The 20,556-nt window shown below is 37.4% G+C and overlaps 1 protein-coding gene and 3 long non-coding RNA genes across 7 annotated transcripts; all 4 read left to right on the forward strand.

Annotated features, from left to right (window-relative positions):
• Positions 1-429: 429 nt before the first annotated feature.
• Positions 430-4,725, forward strand: LOC120720119 (protein mono-ADP-ribosyltransferase PARP9-like). The gene is made up of 8 exons (XM_040009751.1): positions 430-703; positions 889-1,054; positions 1,173-1,255; positions 1,341-1,774; positions 2,838-2,909; positions 3,003-3,318; positions 3,398-4,099; positions 4,487-4,725. Exons 6-7 carry the CDS (start codon positions 3,051-3,053, stop codon positions 3,661-3,663), a joined length of 534 nt encoding a protein of 177 aa, XP_039865685.1. The 5' UTR covers positions 430-703; positions 889-1,054; positions 1,173-1,255; positions 1,341-1,774; positions 2,838-2,909; positions 3,003-3,050; the 3' UTR covers positions 3,664-4,099; positions 4,487-4,725.
• A 1,281-nt stretch (positions 4,726-6,006) lies between these two features.
• On the forward strand, positions 6,007-6,724 carry LOC120720126. The gene is made up of 3 exons (XR_005692805.1): positions 6,007-6,277; positions 6,391-6,459; positions 6,553-6,724. It is a non-coding gene; the product is annotated as an uncharacterized LOC120720126 (long non-coding RNA).
• Positions 6,725-8,889: 2,165 nt separating this feature from the next.
• Positions 8,890-11,202, forward strand: LOC120720118. 4 transcript variants are annotated; one of them, XR_005692801.1, is made up of 5 exons: positions 8,890-9,760; positions 9,866-9,931; positions 10,212-10,300; positions 10,650-10,747; positions 10,883-11,202. It is a non-coding gene; the product is annotated as an uncharacterized LOC120720118 (long non-coding RNA). The 4 variants fall into 4 exon arrangements; XR_005692800.1 differs by having other exon boundaries at positions 10,886-11,202; XR_005692799.1 differs by having other exon boundaries at positions 8,890-9,535; positions 9,642-9,760; positions 10,650-11,202.
• Positions 11,203-15,618: 4,416 nt separating this feature from the next.
• Positions 15,619-17,367, forward strand: LOC120720125. The gene is made up of 6 exons (XR_005692804.1): positions 15,619-16,356; positions 16,460-16,587; positions 16,771-16,883; positions 16,998-17,059; positions 17,137-17,217; positions 17,282-17,367. It is a non-coding gene; the product is annotated as an uncharacterized LOC120720125 (long non-coding RNA).
• Positions 17,368-20,556: the final 3,189 nt, after the last annotated feature.

A 20,556-nucleotide genomic window follows, 5' to 3' on the forward strand; every position in this document is an offset into this window, starting at 1 on the left:
AATAAGAAAAGAAAGTGCTGGAACGCCACCATACTATGTGTATGAGTTGGTTGTCAGAAACCCATCCAAAGGTGCTTCTCTTCCAGTTGCTACATATGTCACATGTGACCACACTACAGCCTCTGTGACATACTTCTTGCAGGCCTTTCAGACTGATCTGGTAAGAGCATTTGGTAATCGGGCCTACAACAGGCCTGTCATGTTCATGTGTGATGGATCCCTGGTACTCCTCCGATCCATTTCCATGACATTCTGCAGAACAAGTCTAGAGGATCTGCTGCAGAAGTACTATGTCTTACTGAGTGGCCAGCATTCAGCACAGCAATTCAACATTCCCATTCTTCATCGATGTTTGAGCCATGTCATGAAAAATGCCAAGGACCTTCGTAAAAAACATTTATATCAATAATTTAAAAAAGAATACAAGATTTGTAATGTAAAGGTCCTACTAACAGTGATTTCATTCGTTCATTTTCCCAGCATTCCAGAGAACTACAGGCTTGGAATGCATGTGTTTGGGCTCCTTGCATGCTGGGATAACTTAAAAGACATGGATGATGTTGTCCATAGTGCAGCAATAGTGTTTTGCAGTCCTTGTAGTGGAAGGAACGTAACAAAACACTACAACAACTTGAAAATCCTTATGCAAAAACGGGGGACCCTGGATTTGGATGAAAAGACTGTGATTGCTGAAGATTACAAGGTTAGCTAAGATTTATTTTTTAAGTAACCATATTAATAACTTTTTTTACTTGTGTCTGTCCCAAATGAATTAACGAATTCACATTATTTTAAAAATATGTATTTTAAACCACAATGACATTTTATATAATTAATTTTTCTTTGGTTTGATAACTTGCTGAATACAGATATATATCTGTTTTACAGACTGATGTTCAGAATGCCTCCTTGAAGACCCATTTCCAGGCAATTGTTGACAACGCAACACTGGACTGTGAGGTCGAAAGAAACATCTTTCATGCACCCAAATTTATTGCCGGTCTGGTAAATCACCTTCTACCACATGCAACTTTGTGGTCATCAATGATGCTCGGTACGTTTTTTATTGTTGTATTACTATATTAAATTGTCAGTTATTCATTAATGTAAATGTGCTAAATGTTGAATTATCCATTTTAATTATGTTTCTGAATTACTTGTATTCTCCTTAGGGGATCTTGGACATCATGGTACTGGTCCTGCTTACCAGCAGCTCAGTAAACTCTATGGTGACATTCAGCAATCCAAGAACCAGGTATCATAGCGAGAAGAATAAGTGAAAAAGAAAGAAATTTACAATACATAGATACTGACTTAAACAATGTACTATTGCATTTAAGAATTTTACACAAGACAACAGAACCCAAGGAATCATGGAGAAAAGCCAGTGGGATTTGAAAAAAATCCGTATCCAGAGAAGGAGACTGACAAGGCTTGATGACTTTGTGGAAATTTGTCAAAAAAAATGCACGATGCCCTCCTGCTTGAATATGCAGACATGAAAAAAATCAAGACAAAAAGGTATGAATAACTTCCTAATAATGAAAATTGTGTTTTATACAACTAGAACAAGAAACTAAGAAAAAGTGAAAACATTTGCCTATGACTATAGAATTAAGAGATGATAAAATAAGTAAGCATTAAAAGTATGTATGTGTAATCAACAGTCTTTTCGCGTGGAAATGGAGAAATGGAAAGACAAACGCATTAAACAAAAAGGTGTGTACGTGTCACCGTCAGTGACAGAACTGCCACTGAAGAAAAGAAAACTGAGGTAAGTCATCATGTTCCCATTATTTTCAATAATTAAACCTTGTGATGTCCTCCCGATTGCCATACTCCTTTGGTCCTCTGGGGTAAAGCGTCTGCTTTGACTATTTATAAAGCATGAATGGTCCTGAGTTCAATTCCACCATCAGGCCGGGGTCTTTCTGTGTGGAGTTTGCATGTTCTCCCCGTGTTTGCGTGGGATCCCTCCGGGTACTCCGGCTTCCTCCCACCGTCCAAAGACAAGCAGTTTGTGGGGATAGGTTAATTGGATAATCCAAATTGCCACTAGGTGTGAATGTGCGAATGAATGTGAGTGTGAATGGTTGTCTGTCTTTGTGTGTTAGCCCTGCGACAGACTGGCGACCTGTCCAGGGTGTACCCTGCCTCTCGCCCCATGACAGCTGGGATTGGCTCCAGCGCCCCCCGCGACCCTGAAAAGGATAAGCGGAAGCGAATGGATGGATGGAATTATAAATTATCATCCGTCTCCATGTTTCAATGTTTTATCAAACTGTATTCCAACTGATTACCTGAAATCTTTATGCGTTTTGACATTTTATTACACCTAGGCATGGGCCTTAGTGAACCCCCACTTTAATGCCAAAAAATGCATGTCCATAGGTGACATAAGTGCAGGAGGAAGCTCAGGTTTTTTGCTTTTTGCTGGTCACACCATGTACAGCTTTGTTTTCAGCAGTTGTAGGCCAAGGGCATATGAATTAAACAAGCTTTCAAGGGTGATCATTGTCTTTTGGAGACCTACTGTATTAAGCAATCGTACACTAGCATGTTCTCTGTACAGCTGGACCAGGCATCACATACTGACAATGTTTTTATCTCATAGTTCCTCTGTTTACTTGGGATGTAATGTTGGACAGAGTCCTTTAAGGGGACTAGGCACTCATACACAGTCATATCAGTTCCTGTATGGTACACCAACAGCAGGACAGATGCTCACTTGTTACATACGTCTCAAATCAGAACACGTTTGTCTCATTCATGACCATATTCTTTTGTATAATATATTCTATTATATAAAGTTATTCAAAAATGTTATCTGTTAACAGGTAAAAGGGAAGAACACTGTTAAAACCTTTAAACAGGAACAGCACAAACAATATGATGCTTGTCAAAACCAGGTATTTTTAGAAATGTTTTTAATGTCTACATTTATGTTTTGTGTGTTATTGTCATAAATGACTCTGAAAATTGACATGTGTCTATCTTTGTAGGATGAGAGCCAGGAACAAATAGCCGTTTGCCAAAAAATAGCAACATATATGGCTAATAAAGCATCGGTCACAGTACGGAAAGGAGATTTATGTGCCTTCAAAGTGGATGCAATTGTTAATGCAGCTAATGAAAGTCTCTCTCACATGGGTGGACTTGCAAAGGCACTGTCTGCTACTGGAGGACATACTATCCAAGCAGAGAGTGATCTCTTCATTGCCAAAAATGGCAAATTAAAAGGCTGGACAAGTTGCAGTTACCACAGCAGGCAAACTACCTTGCATGAAGCGGATTCATATGGTAGGCCCGTGTCTGCAGAATGACCCAACAGTGCACATGATATCCCATGCAAAGAAACTTTTGACTAAAGGTATTTTGAACGTCATGACATGTGCAGAAGAGCACAAATTTTCCTCTGTTGCCATTCCAGCAGTGAGCTCTGGAATATTCAACTTTCAAGTCTCAATTTGTGCTGATGTTGTAGTCACCACAATCAAAAAGTACTTTGAACATAAGAACCGCACAAGTCCTCCATTTGAAATACACCTGGTAAACAACGATGATCCAACCGTGAAGGAAATGGAAAGGGCCTTCAAAGACATCCTTTTGGAGCCACTCTCTGATGTCAGGAGGACAGCGAGTACACCCATTTTTAAAGTATAATTGTCATCTTTAGTGTTAGAAAAACAATTATAACAATAAGCATGAATAAGTAATTATTATGAAATAATAAGTGAAACTTAAGAATTAGAGCATCTTTGATACATAGAATAACCCTTTTCAAATTGTGCAATAAAAATTAGGCCACAAAAAGTAGCAGTCATTAAATACATTCAGGCTATGTTGTTCTTTTTCATTTGTTATGATTTTGTAATCACCGCACTTAGTGAGTATTATGTGAAATATATCAACATTAAAAACGTGTAATTCATGCAAAAGGTAATGCAATTTTTCCTTAATAAAAAAATTAAAATGATCACAGCAGTAACAAATATTTTCATTTAAATTCAAACCACAAATCAAATCTCCATCTACACTGGAAAGGACAGAGCACCTTGTGAGAAAAACAACCGGTCTGACAAAGGACACTGCATCACAGGTGATGTTTCACAAACAAACTCATTCACAATCAATTCAATAACTATGTTATCTGTTTGAAAAACCAAGTTTGTTTGTATATATTTTTGTAATTATATATTAGATTTTATTATATGTATGTGTTGATGAATGAAAAGTACAGACCACAGAAAAATGTCAGTCCAACAATAAATGTAACTTTTACATGTTACTGGCCTTAATGTAGTTTAACATCTCCAAATAAATTACATTAAAATCTATGTCAAATTTGGAGATGTTTTCGTGTTGTTGCGTCAGGTACAAAAATACTTTTAAAAATTAGATTTAAAACCGTTGTAATCGATTACAATGAATGTTCTCATAAGAAGAATTATTTGAATTTAGTTACTATTGTCTTGTTGAAACACAGGTCGCATATTTGTGGAAACAACAGGAAACGGAAGTTGTTGTTTCTGTGGTCCCATCTCAGATTAGAGGTAACAACTTTGTCATACGTCACAGTGAGTTCCTGACCCTTAGACCACACAGCTGGCTTGTTGGAGAGGTATGTGATCCAGTTAATTAAAAAAAAAAAAAAAAAAAAAAAGTACTGCATAAGGTTAACGTTAAAGCTGGGGCAGAACATTAGTTTTTCCCTACACATTCAGTAAGTACTAGTGATGGGATTTCCGGCTCTTTTTAGAGATCCGGCTCTTTCGGTTCGGCTCACTAAAAAGAGCCGGCTCTTTCGGCTCCGAACCGGCTCTTCAGGTTGTTTTGTTGCTTTAATTAATTTATTATTAGCAATAATATAAAATTATGCACAAAAGGAATTACTAACGTAAAAAAAAGTGGTTTTATTTATATATGTTTATATATAAATATATGCGGTGGCCCCTAGAGACAAAACACGTACAAACTCCAAAACACATTTCTAGCATGAACTGAACTTCCAAAGCAGAGCTACTAGATCACTTAAATTACACAATTGAAAGCATGTGTGTATTGTTTGTGTATTTATACACAGGCACTCATATATATTCAAATAATTTAAAAAAAAGTTCATTTGCCTGTTATTACCATACACCAAATCCGGTCGTTGGTACTTGCTGGCTTGTGTAGCCACAAGATAACAAAGGCTCAACACTGCGCCCAGCATCCTGTAGCACTTCTGTTGTCTTTTGTACGTGTTTTGAGTTTTTATGTGCTTCTGAGTTTTTATATGCTTCTGAGTTTTTACGTGCTTCGGAGTTTGTACGTGTTTTTACGTGTTTTGGAGTTTTTACGTGTTTTTACGTGTTTTGGAGTTTGTACATGCTTCAGAGTTCGTACGTGATTTGAAGTTTGTATGTGCTTTGTCTCTAGGGGCCACCGTAAATATACTTTTATTTATTCACTCCACATAAAATGTAATAAATAAATCATATAATACAAAAATCAACTATTCACATTTCAAGTTTTAACTATTTAAATTTTCAGCTTTTTCCTTTTACAAATTTAAAGTGAAAAGAACACAAAACACTGCAAACCACAACACAATTAAATATAAATTATAATATGAAAACAAACAGAAGATGCACATTCTCTGTCATATGGACCTGCATGAATAAACTTTCTGAATCCTTTATCATCTGCAACCGAAAATAGTTGTGGATGATTACTATACCTTTCTAATGTTGTTGTCCCTGCCTCTTTCTCTCTCTCTGGCTCTGTTCCTGTGCTACTGAGTGTAACTACCGCCCCTCCCCCCCTCTGCCCAGCGTAAAGCACAAGGCTCGCGTGCAGAGTGAAGCGGAAAAAAAGTGCGAGAGAGAGGCTGAGAGAAAGAAAAAAAAAAAAAAAACCCCACGTGACGGCTCGCGATAAGGAGCCGGCTCGCGTCGTTCACGTCAAAGACCCGGCTCTAAGAGCCATTTCGTTCGCGAACGACCCATCACTAGTAAGTACTGCTTTAGATCGACATTCCAGGCATATCCTCATGACTGAATACTGAGTATACGTAAGTAAAAAAAATCTTTATTAACCTTTGTATTCCAAAACTTTATCATGTTTACAAAGTAATAAAAGCTTATTTATTATACTCCTCAGGTCATTGAAAGTCTCCTGCACCACTGGGCCATTCGGCTAAATCTGGGGAATAATATCTACATTATGAACCACTACACAAGCGGTGTGATCCTCTATAGAGAGAGAACTAATCAGGAGACAAAGCTTGTCCAAGGTAAAAAAAAATTAATATATTCTAGAATTAATTTTTTAAAATTTTATTAATGTCTCGAGATAAATGGAAAAAGTATTGTTGCAAATTTGTAATTAATTCCTGATATGTCACAGGTGAACTTTGACAACTACAGAGCCATTTTATCCTTTGTGAACATTGGAAATGTACACTGGAAGTTTCTGGTTAGTACAAGCAGCATTTCTGTGAAAAAAGTTTGTTTCAATAACACACTCTTCATAATTTATGTACTTTTAAAATTTATATATCTATCGCAGTACATAAATGCAGATGACAGCTGTCTGTATTTGGTCGATCCGTCAAGAAACTCTTTGGAGCAGGAAGAGTCTGACCGTGCAGCCAAAAGATTCCGGTAATTATGCGTTATTACATCTATATAATAACAAAATATTAGAAAAGTGACAGGAGGACTTAGGTCTTTTTCTAAAGGTGAACATATGGTTGTAGATGAAAGTTTAATAAAATCCGTGGTTATCAGTTCTTTAAAGAATTAAAAAAAAAATACTTCAAAATTACACACATATGTAATTTTAAATATAAAAAAAAACCCTGACAGTGTTTAAGCAGTGAGACATTTGAGACAGTTAACATTTGTAGATTAAAAAAAAACATGTTATTAATTTTGATACTTCATGTAACATAATCTAGAGCACAGGGCTTTCTGACACACCATTAAAAACATAGTGATATGTATTATATTTGTCTATGTGATTTATGAAAAAGTACAGAATGTTCTTTTTCTGTGTGACTTATCTTTCATTTGTATATAAATGTGATACGTTATGTTCACAAAGTGAATACTTTCACATACTTTGTATGTCTCTACCAGCTTTGCACATCTAGAGACTGGTAGAGACATACCCTAAAAGACTGGCAGCTGAGTATTGAGTCAGGGGGCTGAATAATTACGCACACCCCACTTTTCAGTTATTTATTTGTAAAAACTGTTTGGAATCATGTTTGATTTTCATTCCACTTCTCACGTGTACACCACTTTGTGTTGGTCTTTCACGTGGAATTACAATAAAATTGATCCATGTTTGTGGCTGTAATGTGACAAAATGTGGAAAAGTTCAAAGGGGCCGAATACTATTGCAAGCCACTGTAAGTAATTATTTTCTCATCAAATTCGTAATGTTGGTTAACACACTTAAACACACACACACACACACACACACACACACACACACACACACACACACACCCCTTCTCCCTCTTCAGGTGCAGTGTGAGTTTTGTCTCAGATGGGCACATTTTGGATGTGCTCAATATGAGAGCAGCCTGGTCAAGTACTTGTGTAAAAAATGTGCATAATTTGTTATGAATACCGTTTCTTTTTCAGCTCTTTCTCCCTGTGTTCTGTTGGATCTGTAAATGTCAAATATATTTATCTGTAAATATATTCAGTAAATATATACTGTAACTCTAATGGAGTGAGTTCATTGTCAAAGTTTATATAGTCAGGTGTTCCGATCACTTCAATGGTGACAGGTGTATAACTTAAGCACCTTGGCATGCAGACTGCTTCTACAAACAAGTGCCAAACCATGCTACCTTTGTTATTACGAGCTAGAAGCATACTCTGACAGGAAGAATTACGTGCCAATCCATGCTATCTTTGTGAATGTGACCTACAAGCACACTTTAACGGGTAAAAAGAAGTGGCAAACCGTCCTGGCTTTATGACTATGAGCTACAAGCATACTCTGATGGGCAAAGTTAAGTGGCATACCGTCATACTTAAATTTGTGCTGGAATTACTATGTGACATCAGAAATTTGTAAAAACTACTTAGGGAGGAAATTTTTGAGAAAGTAGGATGTTTTTTCCTAACACCGTCCTACATTTAAATTTATGCTGGAATTATTGTGTGGCAGCAGAAATGTGCATAAATTACGTACAGTAGGACATTTTGCCAAAGTAGGGCAGTTTGTCAGGGGACACCGTAAAATTATCCTACGGGTAGGACGGTTTTCCAAAGTAGGACTGTTTGTCAGAACACCGGTTGTTTGTTGAGCTGACTTTTGTGTATTTAATCACGGCTTGTTTTTGTTGTGTTTTGTGGTTGCAGAAATGGGTTATATGAGATTTTAGCTGAGATTCTGAGGTTTCTGAGGATACCACACATGTCGGGACTTTTATATTTATATATTATATTTCTGACCCAGTGTTATAACCGATTAAACGTGATCTAATTCCCTTTTTCCCCTGGTACCGGGGGTGTGGGGCTTAATAGGTAAGGCTAGACAGCTTTATAGTAGAGGATAAGAAGTCACTGAGCTCCAATTAAAATAACCTGGCTCAAATTATCTATCTTTCTTGAATGTAGATGCAATTTGAGTACAGTGAACTCATTGTGTTTAAGAATGCAATTTGAGATTTGAGATGAGCTTTGTCACATGGTGTATTATCCTCCTGGAAGCAGCCATTATGAGATGGGCACTTCTGATGGCTAGGACATATTTACTTTTTAAAAAGTATTAAATAACACACAATTGAATATTATATTACATTAGAGATTATATATTAATGATATATTTCCACCAATAGAAGCTTACTGTAGAGGAACCAGCTTTTAATATAAAAGAGAACATGGCAATATATGTATCCTTTATATGAAAGCATGGGCTTTTCTGCAGAGTACTCCAACAAAATTTACCAGTGTGATTAATAATAGTTCTTTAAAAAAAAAATACTTGAAACAAAACTATAGTTGCTTACAAATTGTCTATACAGTCTTACAGAGACACACTTTGTACCTCCCTACTAAAGCCCGGTCCAGATGGGTTTTCAGATTCAGTCTCCTATTTGTGAAGATATTTTTGGAAAATACGCTGGTAACACTACATGGAAAGCAGACCCTCAAGACCTTAAATGGTGTTTTGAACTGAACGGTCTACAAAAGTTACCATGCCATTTCTATAGAAGAGAGCTTGTTTAAAAAAAAAAAAAAAAAAAAAAAAAAAAAAGCCTCATTCACACCCACTTATGCATAAGTGGGTGTGAATGAGGCATGTTGTATACAGCGCTTTGAGTACTCCGGGAGAGTAGAATATATAAGAATCAGTCCATTTACCATCATGTTTTAAAATAGTCAGCTGAATTCTGTACTGATTGAATGTTCTGATTTAGGGGGAGGGGAGATTTCTAAACACGTATGTCCTTTCAAAAATTGGATCATGCAAGTTAATCCTCACTGATATTTACAATACAGATCCACAAAGGGAACTTGGAAGTGAGGTAAAGTGGCTTCTTTTATGGTTTACATGCTAAAATTTTCCCAGGAAAATTGGTTGTAGCTTACTGAACGTAATAGTATTGTAAATATGTTTTTTTTAAACTTCAGGTTATTAATGCTTATCTGACGCTCTTGGTGAGCAAATTCAACAAAGAAAGTGCTGACAGAGCACTTATGGTCAACACATTTGAAATGACACTCCTATGGAAGCAGAATAAACCAAAAATGTACGTATTAAACAATGTTCTGTCATTAAGTTGTCTTTAAAAGCTTTATACTATGTATCATCATTGAGGTGGGTCTAGTTAACGTGTTGTTTCACTGTCTTACAGATTGACCCAGGGTTGTACAAGTACATTTTGGGAGTTGCCAATGAAGGTCATCACTGGATGCTGGTGGTAATAATTTTTTCGTACTTCATGGTCATTGCCGTATATATGTAATAGGTGACAAATTAAATTCTCTAAATTATAGACTTGGAGAATTAGTTGCAATGAAGAAAAGAGAATGTTGAAAAACATCTAACTAAGACATTGTAGGTATTGTTTTAAATAGTTTGTTACCCATGTCGATCTCATGGTCAAGCATAAATAAAGTAATGCATTCAGTCTGCTTTGCTAGACACAAGTACATCAAAAGCTTATTTGTAACTCTAAACTCTAGTACTTCAACATTTAGGTGATCATACCTGGCGAGAGAAGAAGCATTTTTCTAGACCCACTGGGTGAAAGCAAAAAGCACATCAAACACTGCCAGGACATTACAAGGTAAAGTAGTCTCTGCATACTTATAAACACAATGTAAATATAGTATCACAAAAAACATTGACAATTTAGACATTGACATTTAAAGTTAACATAAAACTGTAGTAGTTGCAGTGATCTTTACAATAACCCATCTTATGAATCCCCGTCTGGCATTTCGGAGTTGATGTATGTTAGCAAAAATATAAATACACAAACCAATCAGACAATTTTAATTCTAACAAAACTCCACTGATGGTTAATCAGGTATTGTATGCATGCTACAGTCAGTGTGCCTAAAAACAATTAATGCTTCTTGTGTGTAAACAGCATCTTCTTTTGGGAATAATGCAAAATCTGCTTTGTACCCCAGAAATAATTTTGAATAAGAGGACAGATTGTATCCGTTAAAAATACCCTCTACCTTTTAAACATTAAAAGAAAAAACCCATTCCATGCGTGCTAGACGAGGTAAGACTTTAGCTTGTTAAAGATTATTTTTCCTCGTAGGATTGTATAGACTTGTTACGTTCCCTAAACACACTTAAAATGTCATTAAGTATTTGGATTTGTGGATTACAACAGCATAATTTATGTCACTCTCAGCAGATTGCTTCCCTGATTGGACATCATGAAATGGACATCCAAGGTGGACTGAGACAGCTCAAGATATGTAGCAAAAAACAAGCAAGACACCTTTATTGTCCTCCACATCTGTATCTCTGACTGGTGAAAATTCACTCATGCACTCCATGTCCATGTCCAGTTCTGATAATACATCTAAAAGAATCATGGCTGGCACGAATATGTAGCTGGCGCAGTGATGACTTATCTTCCAGACTACAAAAATAAATAAATAATAATTATTATTAAAAAAAAAATTTGATGGAACCATTAAACTAGTCAAGGGTGTCGGTTGTGAAACATTTAGCCTCACTGATTGTGTACAAATGTTTCCTTGCAATTCTTGTGCCCATGTGCTTGCGAATGAGATGCAAGAGTGAGTATAATACTATGTGACTTGAGGAGAAGGAGGACACAAAAGATTTGTCTGCTGTTGTTAAGGGATCCCAGATCAGGATGGTGGTTTAATGTAGTATTTGATTATATTATAAAATACAAATTGCTGTTCTTCTGCTTTGATATATGGAAGAATATTACCTAAATGTCACCTATCATGCCCATCTGTAAATGAGAAAAAAAAAACAAAAAAACAAACTTAAAACTAGTTGTTTGAGTTTTGTTGAAGTTCTTTTGTTTCAGCTACATTTCATGATTTACGGCAACCTTTTTTTAATATCGCAATTTGTTCTTTGTATGCTCTGTCTGAATTAAGTTATGTGCTTATTTGCCACATATGCACACAGTCTCTTTCATGTATCATACAATGTGAAGTGCAGTTGGGACCGAAATGCAAGGATGCAGAGAGGCCAAAAAGAAGGCAGAAAGCATAAACTTAGCAGGGGCCAAGTAAGAACAGAATCTTAGCCATTAAACTGATATAAAGTAAAGCAACACGACCAGACAGCGTACACAGTGTGACAAGACAAAGAAGCATTACAAACGGAGGCTTTAAATACATGCAGGAGATAATCAGGGAGAGTGGAAACATAAGGTAACAAGTCACAGCTGAAACTAATTATGACAAAGGAAGCACGACCAACAGCAAGGCACAAGAGACAGTGGATTATAATCCTAAACATGGAGACAGCAATTTTACAAGAACATACAAAGTGCTAAAGAGGAGGCAAGAATAAACTCCAAGAAAGATAAAGTCCCAATAAACAAACAGTAAAACTTGTTAAAAGCTACCTTTCAATATATTCAGTTTCTAAAAGGCACAATTACCAGATAAAGCATGTGGCAGTGTTGATATTTAACACAGACCACCAAGAAATGTTTTTGATGAATCAACTGTGGAATTTAACGTATCTAAAATTTATATTGCGGTATAATTTGAAGCATGTGTGGTAACAATATATGTATCGTGATATTCTTTTCTTGTGTGTCATATACATGTATATGATCTGAAAATGACTGAACATACAGATGCCAGATATATTGCAGATGAATAAACACACTTCAAAAAAGTACAGAATGCCATTTTAAGAACATTTATTGTGCAAAACTTAAAACAAATTTAAATGACAAAACTTTTCAACTTTTTCCAAACAATGTAACACAAAATTCTTAAATAACAAATACAAATGAAGATAAATGCACGAACATTTCTGAATAAAATGCAAGTAAAATATCAGTTAAACACAAAATTCTAAATTGTTTAAAATAAAGTGCAAAAAGTAAATAAATACACATTACAATTCTCCCTGCTGTCCTGATTACTTATTTATATTGCACATAAAGCTGCACATATTTGAATTGAAAACCCTTCAAGTTTAACAGGTTCCTTTTCTGTTAAATATAGCACAACAAATTTCAAACTTGCGATATGTAGTGCAAATACAAACACAACAATCACACAGATTCTGTCATGTCAGTGCCCTGCCAAGTTGGTACCAGGTGCCTGGTTTTTTTGTCTGCTTTCAGGACCTGTGATTAGTCCTTCTCCTGTTCAAGGACCTGATGAATCATCTGTTGTCAAGACCTTTTCCCATTGTAAGAAAAGGCACTTACTATTTTCTTGCACTTGCCAATTGCACGTTCAACACAGGTGTCTTTCATACTTCTCTCTCTCCAGTAGCTGGAGTTTGTAAGGGTGCCATTTGTGAGTAGCTAATATCCGCCGAAGGGATGTTCGACTAATGCCACTCTCCAGTGACATGCAGCGAGTGCTACGCTCTTGCTGAATGAAGCTAGGACAGCCACTGATGTTTCTTCATTAGTGACAATTTTCTTGCGTCCACATTTTGGCAAATCCAACACTGAACCAGTTTCACGAAACTTAGCAAGCAGTTTGCTAACTGTAGCATGGGAGATGGGTGGTCTCGTAGGGTGTCTTGCATTGAAATCTGCTGCAATGACCCGGTTACTGCGTTCACCAGATATCAACACAATTTCGATCCGCTCCTCACGTGTTAACCTCTGCGACATGTCAATGGCTGTGAACAAAGAGAAAGTATTCAGAATACGTTGCTCTCATTTAGTGACATAACAGAATATGTTACAAAATACATTTTGGGCCATGTAATCTCTAATCTGTAGTGGAATACATTTTAAAAGTAGTCTTCCCAACACTGACAGAGATGACTGTGAGAGACCTACAACCTCTTTCCATAGTGGAGGATGATGGCTTCGGGAATTTTGTTTAGACACTTGACCCCAGGTACAAAATTCCAGGTAGAAAATCTTTAACGGAGGGGAAACTACCAGCTCTTTATGAAGACTGTTGTGCTAAGATTAGAAAGGCACTGAATGGTGTGGGCAATGTTGTGCTCACCACTGTCATGTGGACATCAAGAGCCACAGAAGCATATTTAACAGTCTCATGCCACATGATTGATGAAAACTGGCAAATGGTGGCATACGTGCTATAAACATGCTGTGTTCCTGGATAACACACTGCAGACAATATTTTTGCACAATTAACTAGAATTACAGAAGAATGGGCCATAAAGGAGAAGATTCTGGCTGTTTTAACAGACAATGCTGCTAACATGGTTGCTGCTGTGCGCAAAGCAGGATGGAAACACTACTCATGTTTTGCAGACACTTTAAATTTGGTGGTGAAAGACTCCATTAAAGCCCTGCCTGACTTGCTTGAGCTTCAGCAGAAAAGCAGTGCTATTGTTGCTTTCTTTCACCACATCACTAAAGCTGCAGACAAGACAAGAAGCAGCAGAAGTTCCCTGAACAAAAACTTATTCAAGCAGTTGAGACAAGGTGGAACTCCACATTCTACATGTGGGAGAGATTGCTTGAGCAAAAAGAGGCAGTTACCACAGGTCCTCTGTGTCCTTGGGAAGAGCTCACTTTGTTTAAATGAGGAAGAATGGTCTGTCATTCATCTCTCCATCAATGCACCGAGACCATTTGAGGAAGGAACCAGAGAGAGGGATCAGGATCCACTACTTTGGTGGAAAAACAATGAACAAACATTCCCCTCTCTGAGTAACCTTACCAAAAGATACCTGACAGTGGTTGCAACATCAGTGCCAGCTGAGAGGATTTTTTCAAAAGCAGGGCAGTTAGTGATTAACAGAAGAAATGCATTAAAGGGAAAAAAGGTTAATATGATACTGTTCTTGAACGAAAACCTGTAACCAAAACCTTTGTTCTGCACAGACTAACTGAAGGCTTTGGGGGTTGTTAAGTTGTTTACTTAGTATTTATATTTTCACCAGTTGTTGTTTTTGTTGTTCAGAATTTTAATTGTTATTTTTTGTATTATAGTTTCTCAACTGTACTTGTTTGTTTAAATTTGTTTACTGGTTTGGGTGCACTTTTTTGTAAAGGTTTTTCTAAAAAATATTCATAATAAAGCATTTTCTATGTAATTATAAATTTTCTCCTGATTATGTCCTGGGTTTTAAAAAACACTTAAGGTCATGAAAATTAATTGAGATTTATTAATTCAATGACGCATCCACCTTATTTTGGGGCGATCGTGGCTCAAGAGTTGGGAGTTCGCCTTGTAATCGGAAGGTTGCCGTTTCGAGCCCCGGCTTGGACAGTCTCGGTCGTTGTGTCTTTGGGCAAGACACTTCACCCGTTGCCTACTGGTGGTGGTCAGAGGGCCCGGTGGCGCCAGTGTCCGGCAGCCTCTGTCAGTGCGCCCCAGGGTGGCTGTGGCTGCAATGTAGCTGCCATCACCAGTGTGTGAATGGGTGTGTGACTGAATGTGTAAAGCGTTATACAAATACAGGCCTTTTTTTTTTTTTTAACCATTTATTTATTGAAAAGTATCTGTATCAGCGATAGTGGCCCGTGTTTACTTGGTATCGGATTGATACCAAAATATGCAGTATCGCACACTACTACTAATAAGCTTGTGTGCTGCAGGGTAGCTTTAAATTTTAATTTGATAAGTTCTGGGACCTGCAGGTAAAAGAACCTTGGGAGGTGCTGGGTATGGATTTAATTGGACCACTCCCAGAAACACGTCTAGACACACGTCCAGGACTGCAGCGGAGGTCTCTGCAATCATGAACTCTAAGTTACACATGTTTGGGATGGTCAGGAAAATCATCACTGACCAAGGAAAGGAGTTTGTGAACTTGTGAAAGTGTTATGCGTACCTTGACATATGATATGATGTATTTAGGCTAAGTCTGCTCATGCAGCTCAACAACAGCATTTTCAGCATACTGAATATTAAACATGCTGTCTCCAGTGCTTACCACCCCCAGACCAACATTTGGATATCTAACCTTGAGTAACTCATATGAAATCAGTCATGCTTATTTATCTATTCTACAATACAACTCAATGGATGAGAGGACCAACCAGAACATTAAGCGTGCTCTCAGAAAGTGCATCAACCAGAACCACGATGACTGGGACGTTCACCTTGCTGCTGTGGTGTATGCCATCAGCACTGCATTCCTGTTTTGACATTTTGTATTACTTTTAAGATACTTTACAGTGTATCATCGTCTTAAGAATGTATTTTTAAACTTAATTTTAAAAGTTTAAAAGTTATTGACAAGTGCAAGAGATAATGAATTAATGAAGAGATTTTATGTGATCAGCACTACACCCACCACAGTCCCTATTTCCTGCTCTTCCACCGACATCCACATCTTCCTGCTGTGATGAACACCTGTCCCATGGGTGAGGACTTTGAGGTTGCAAACCCAGAAGAGGACATCAACACAAGAGTTGAGGAGATGACGGTTCTGATTAAAACGGTCTGTACAATTAAAGAAGGGTGAGTGACAGGGAAAGGAGATCTGTTGAGGCAAAAAGGGAAAATGTAATACAGTGTGTTGGTCAAGCAGGTGATGATGCTCTTTTGTCAGGTGATCCAAAAAGGAGACAAACTGGAGATAAATTATTCAGCCAGCACCAAGGACCGTACACTGTGGCCAGCGTCACACCAAGTGGGGTGGCCAGTATTGTGAAGGGAGCAACTTGCCAGAAGGTAAACATGTCCAGGCTGAGGAAATACCACAGATCAAAAAGTAAGAGTATGAGATGTAATAAGTACTCAAAATTACATTTTGATTTAATGTTAAAAATGTATTAAAGTTTGTATGTCATGCCACATATTTGCATTATTATTAGATCTACCAACTGAGAGGAAGTTTCTCCTAAACCACTCATATGGGACTCCTCAATGGCAGATTGATCATCAGTATGTCAGTCCAGGAGCAAAGTGGCAGAAAGATTTGGACCCTCTTCAGTCCAGTCTGGTAAGGCGCATTTCTGTGCAGCCACGTTAAACCTTAATAAGTCAAAGTCATTAATGGTTTTAGAATTGCTGAAGCATGAGAAATAACGCCAGCCTTATTTTGTAGTTGTCTTTTTAATCTGTTTCTTTATTATTTTATACATTATATTGAAGTAAAATCACATGAAATGCTTTTTTCATTTAGGTGGAATATGTTTTGGACCAAAACCGACCTCCAGGAAAGCTCCTAGTGTAGGAAGACAATCACTGCCTGAAGACTTTTGGAGCCTGGGTTTGGAACAATCCATGGAATCTACTGTAAGTATATGTGGTTACTTTGTCTAATGTACCGCAAAGAAAATATCATGTAATGCAAGATTTTAAGAATAGTAACTGAAACCATATTCTATTGCTTTTTGCTATTTTTTTCAGATTGGGAATGCTTTTCTGAAGATTGTGGGGGAAGCTGCACAAAGACGTAATCTGTCATGCTGGTACATTTTTTTCTTTGGTTTTAGCCATGAATGGTTGTTGTGTATTGATTTTGGTTTTTTGTGCGTGTTTCCTTTAGGGAAAAGATTTTCACATTGCTGACCTCTACGTCATGGCCACCTGGAAGGATCCACAAGTCAACCTGCTGCGTTGCTTGTCAGTATGTTTTTCGTTGGTTTTACTCCTGCGTGTGCATGTTTACCAATTTGTACCAATACCTGTAGGAAAACTTTAGGTCCAAGGACATCCTGCTTTTTCCAGCTTGGAGCAGGCAGGCAGGTGAAGCTGACCATTATCTGCTCTGTGTGAGTGCCTTTGGTCTTTCTCGCTCTGTTTTTTCATCTGATAGAAAATAACGAAGGTTGACATGTCGTCTTTTCATGGATAATGATAACATGTTTATATCAGGCTATATTGGTAGCTGAGAGACAGATGCTCTTTCTGGACTCACTTCGCCCTGACGGTTTTGGAGATGATCTCTACTAAGCCATATTTAGGTTGACACTAAAGAAATGAAAAATTGTTCTGGCCTTGTTCATTGGCCAAGTGTGTTCTTTGGCTAGATCGTCTAAAATCAGCCTCGTTCTAAGGCATAGGTGTCAAACTCTGGCCCGCGGGCCAAATTTGGCCCGCAGCCTAATTACATTTGGCCCGCGAAGCCATACCAAATGACTATTAGAGCTGGCCTACTGGTATTATACAGCTAATATATATATTGTTTAGTATTAAACTTTGCTTGTTCCATATTCAGTTTTTCAGCAAAACGTGTTTAAGTCCATAAGAAAAGATTCATTCTCATATATGGAGGAAGATTTTTTTTTAATAAATATTAACATTAGCCCGCGACTTTGTTCCAGATTTGAATTTTGGCCCACTGTGTATTTGAGTTTGACACCCCTGTTCTAAGGCTTAAAGGTTCAGGAGGGAGCCTCGTTCTCAGGCTACTATGCACCTATACTGGGATCTGGGCCGATACTGTTCTAATGAACTTGTATCCGTATCGTTTTGTCAACCAATACCATGAACCGATACTTGAAATGTGGGAAAGTTTCTCAAAAAATGTTTATTTTTCGCCCTAATTTTGAATTTTCTGGTCATTTCTATTAATATGTTTTGTTGTTTTTTTAATCAAATGTCACCTTCACTTCTAAATTGCGGACTTCCTGTTGGGTTTGCGTCATGTGGGCCCCACTGACTTTTTTGTTTGTCTCGGCATGATACACATGTGTGCCAGATTTCATACATGTAGCTCAAATGATGTGGTCGTAGGGCTGCATTTAACAAGGCATAGGTGGCGCTCTAGAGCCATTTCCCAGTGCTCATATGTAAAACCATTAAAATACAAAATTTTTCACCAGACCTGGCATGTGTGCAAAATTTCATGAGTTTTTGAGCATGTTTAGGCCCCCAAAAAGCCAATTCATTTGCCGAAATAATAATAAGAAGAAGAAGAAACGGAGCAGATACAATAGGGCCTTCGCACTCTCAGTGCTCGGGCCCTAATTAAAGCTGCAAGCAGCGTTATGAGGGCCCTCGCACCCCATCGCGTCGAGCCACGCCCAACACCTAAAACCAGCACGTCCGATCTGATGTCACATTGATGGAATTCATGCATTTAACCACCAGCTAACATTTCATCTCATTCAATCATGATTATAGTCGTCCCACTAGGTGGCGCTCTAACCATTACTGAGGAATGCATACATACATTACAAATGGCATAACAAACATTTCCGAAGTCGACTCATCATTCCTGCAACGTTTGGGAGAGGATGGACATTGTGTTTTTGAGTGACAGCAGATTACTGCTTTTTGGCTATTGCTTGATAGTCCAGTTGCCGCCATCATCACCCTGTTTATTAAAAGTAAAAAGCTTTGCAATATAACACCGCAAAGTTTTTTGTATTCCACACACCAAAGATCATGTCAATGTGATGGTGGAGACCTTAAATAGGGAAAGGTGTACCTGAAATTACATGTTGAATTGAAAATGTGGGCTTGTATCCAGCTGTTGTGATCTGGCATCAAAAAATTTAAATTATAGTAGCAGCATCAATTGAACTGAATAAATTTGCTTTCTGACTTTGTTATTATCCCAAATATTTTGTAATTTCAGTATGCCTGCTTGAAGTCAGGGGTGAGCAGAGTGTGCAAGGTGCCTTCAAGTTCATGCAATAGCAATTGAACTGTTGGTTCGGCATGTGCAGCTAAGGTGAGCAGCTTAAAAGGGGGTTTATGTTTTAAAAGAACAGCTGGATGCAATAAAATAATTCCTAAATAACACTGCCCAGGAGCTGGATGTTTTGCAAGTATCTATTATAATTGCTCGTGATGGCAAGTGTTAGTAAGAAATAGGTTTCTAACATTATTGTTTATTAATTTAAGATTTATAAAGCTGTAGTGGAGTTTTAAAATAAAAAGTCGATCTTTTATGAACAAATAGATTTTTTGATAATAACTAATAACTCCATTTAATGTCACTGATAATGTTAAACACATTGCTATTAAAATACAAAAATTACATTTGAAAGCTGTTTGTCAGTGTTTTTCATGCTTTCCTTCCCTCTAAAGTTACTTCCCCTTTCAACGTGAATGGGCTTGCCAGAAAATAACATAACGTAGTAGCTGAAATATATTTTTGTATAATTATGTGTTCTTCTCAGTGTGTGGTTTTAAGTTGTTGAATCTTTCTGTTAAGATTCTTTTATTTTGTTGATATTAACTTACCACTATACAGTTACACTGCCAATGTATTAAACATGATCTAAATATATACAGTAAGGAACAAGAATTTGAAGGAACTTTGGCAGAGACATTCAACTGATGTCTTTTGTTTTCATGTGTGTGTGGGGGGGGGGGGGACTTTAGGTGACAATGTTGAAAAGAATAAGGTGTACGGCTGAGAAAGGAAACTGAGACAAACCGAGACAAAAGATCAAACTGTCTCTTTTGAGAAGGTCAAGGATGTGGACAACAGCTGTAAAAATTAGTGCCCTGCTAAATAAAGACTTTAACTACTAAGGTAAAAAAAAAAAAAAAAGTTACAAACTTAAATACTTGATTATACTGCCAATGTATTCAAAAGAATCTAAATATATACAGCAAGGACCAAGAATTTGCGGTAATCCTCAGAGTTATGGAGGACTTGTGTAGTTTGTTCATGCTGGTTCTTCACCAGAATGAACTATTTTACTTTGTTGCCCTCTGTCAGTGTGCCTCAGAGCGGCTGTGGCTACAATGTAGCTTGCCATCACCACTGTATGAATGTGTGTTTGAATGGGTGGATGACTGGATATGTAAAGCGCTATACAAATACAGGCCATTTGCCATTTACCATTTAAATAAATGCAGATGCTTAATAACACAAGCTGTTGCTATGAAATTGATCTAACCTTGTTCATTCTTTTATAGAACCTCACAAGATATTACAGAAAGGTCACACAAGAATTATTTGGTAGAGGACTACTGTTGTGTGTGTGCATGTGTTTGTGTCCAGTTT

The sequence above is a fragment of the Simochromis diagramma genome, unplaced genomic scaffold, assembly GCF_900408965.1.
Source record: "Simochromis diagramma unplaced genomic scaffold, fSimDia1.1 OVJJ01000559.1, whole genome shotgun sequence".
NCBI classification, from domain to species: domain Eukaryota; kingdom Metazoa; phylum Chordata; class Actinopteri; order Cichliformes; family Cichlidae; genus Simochromis; species Simochromis diagramma.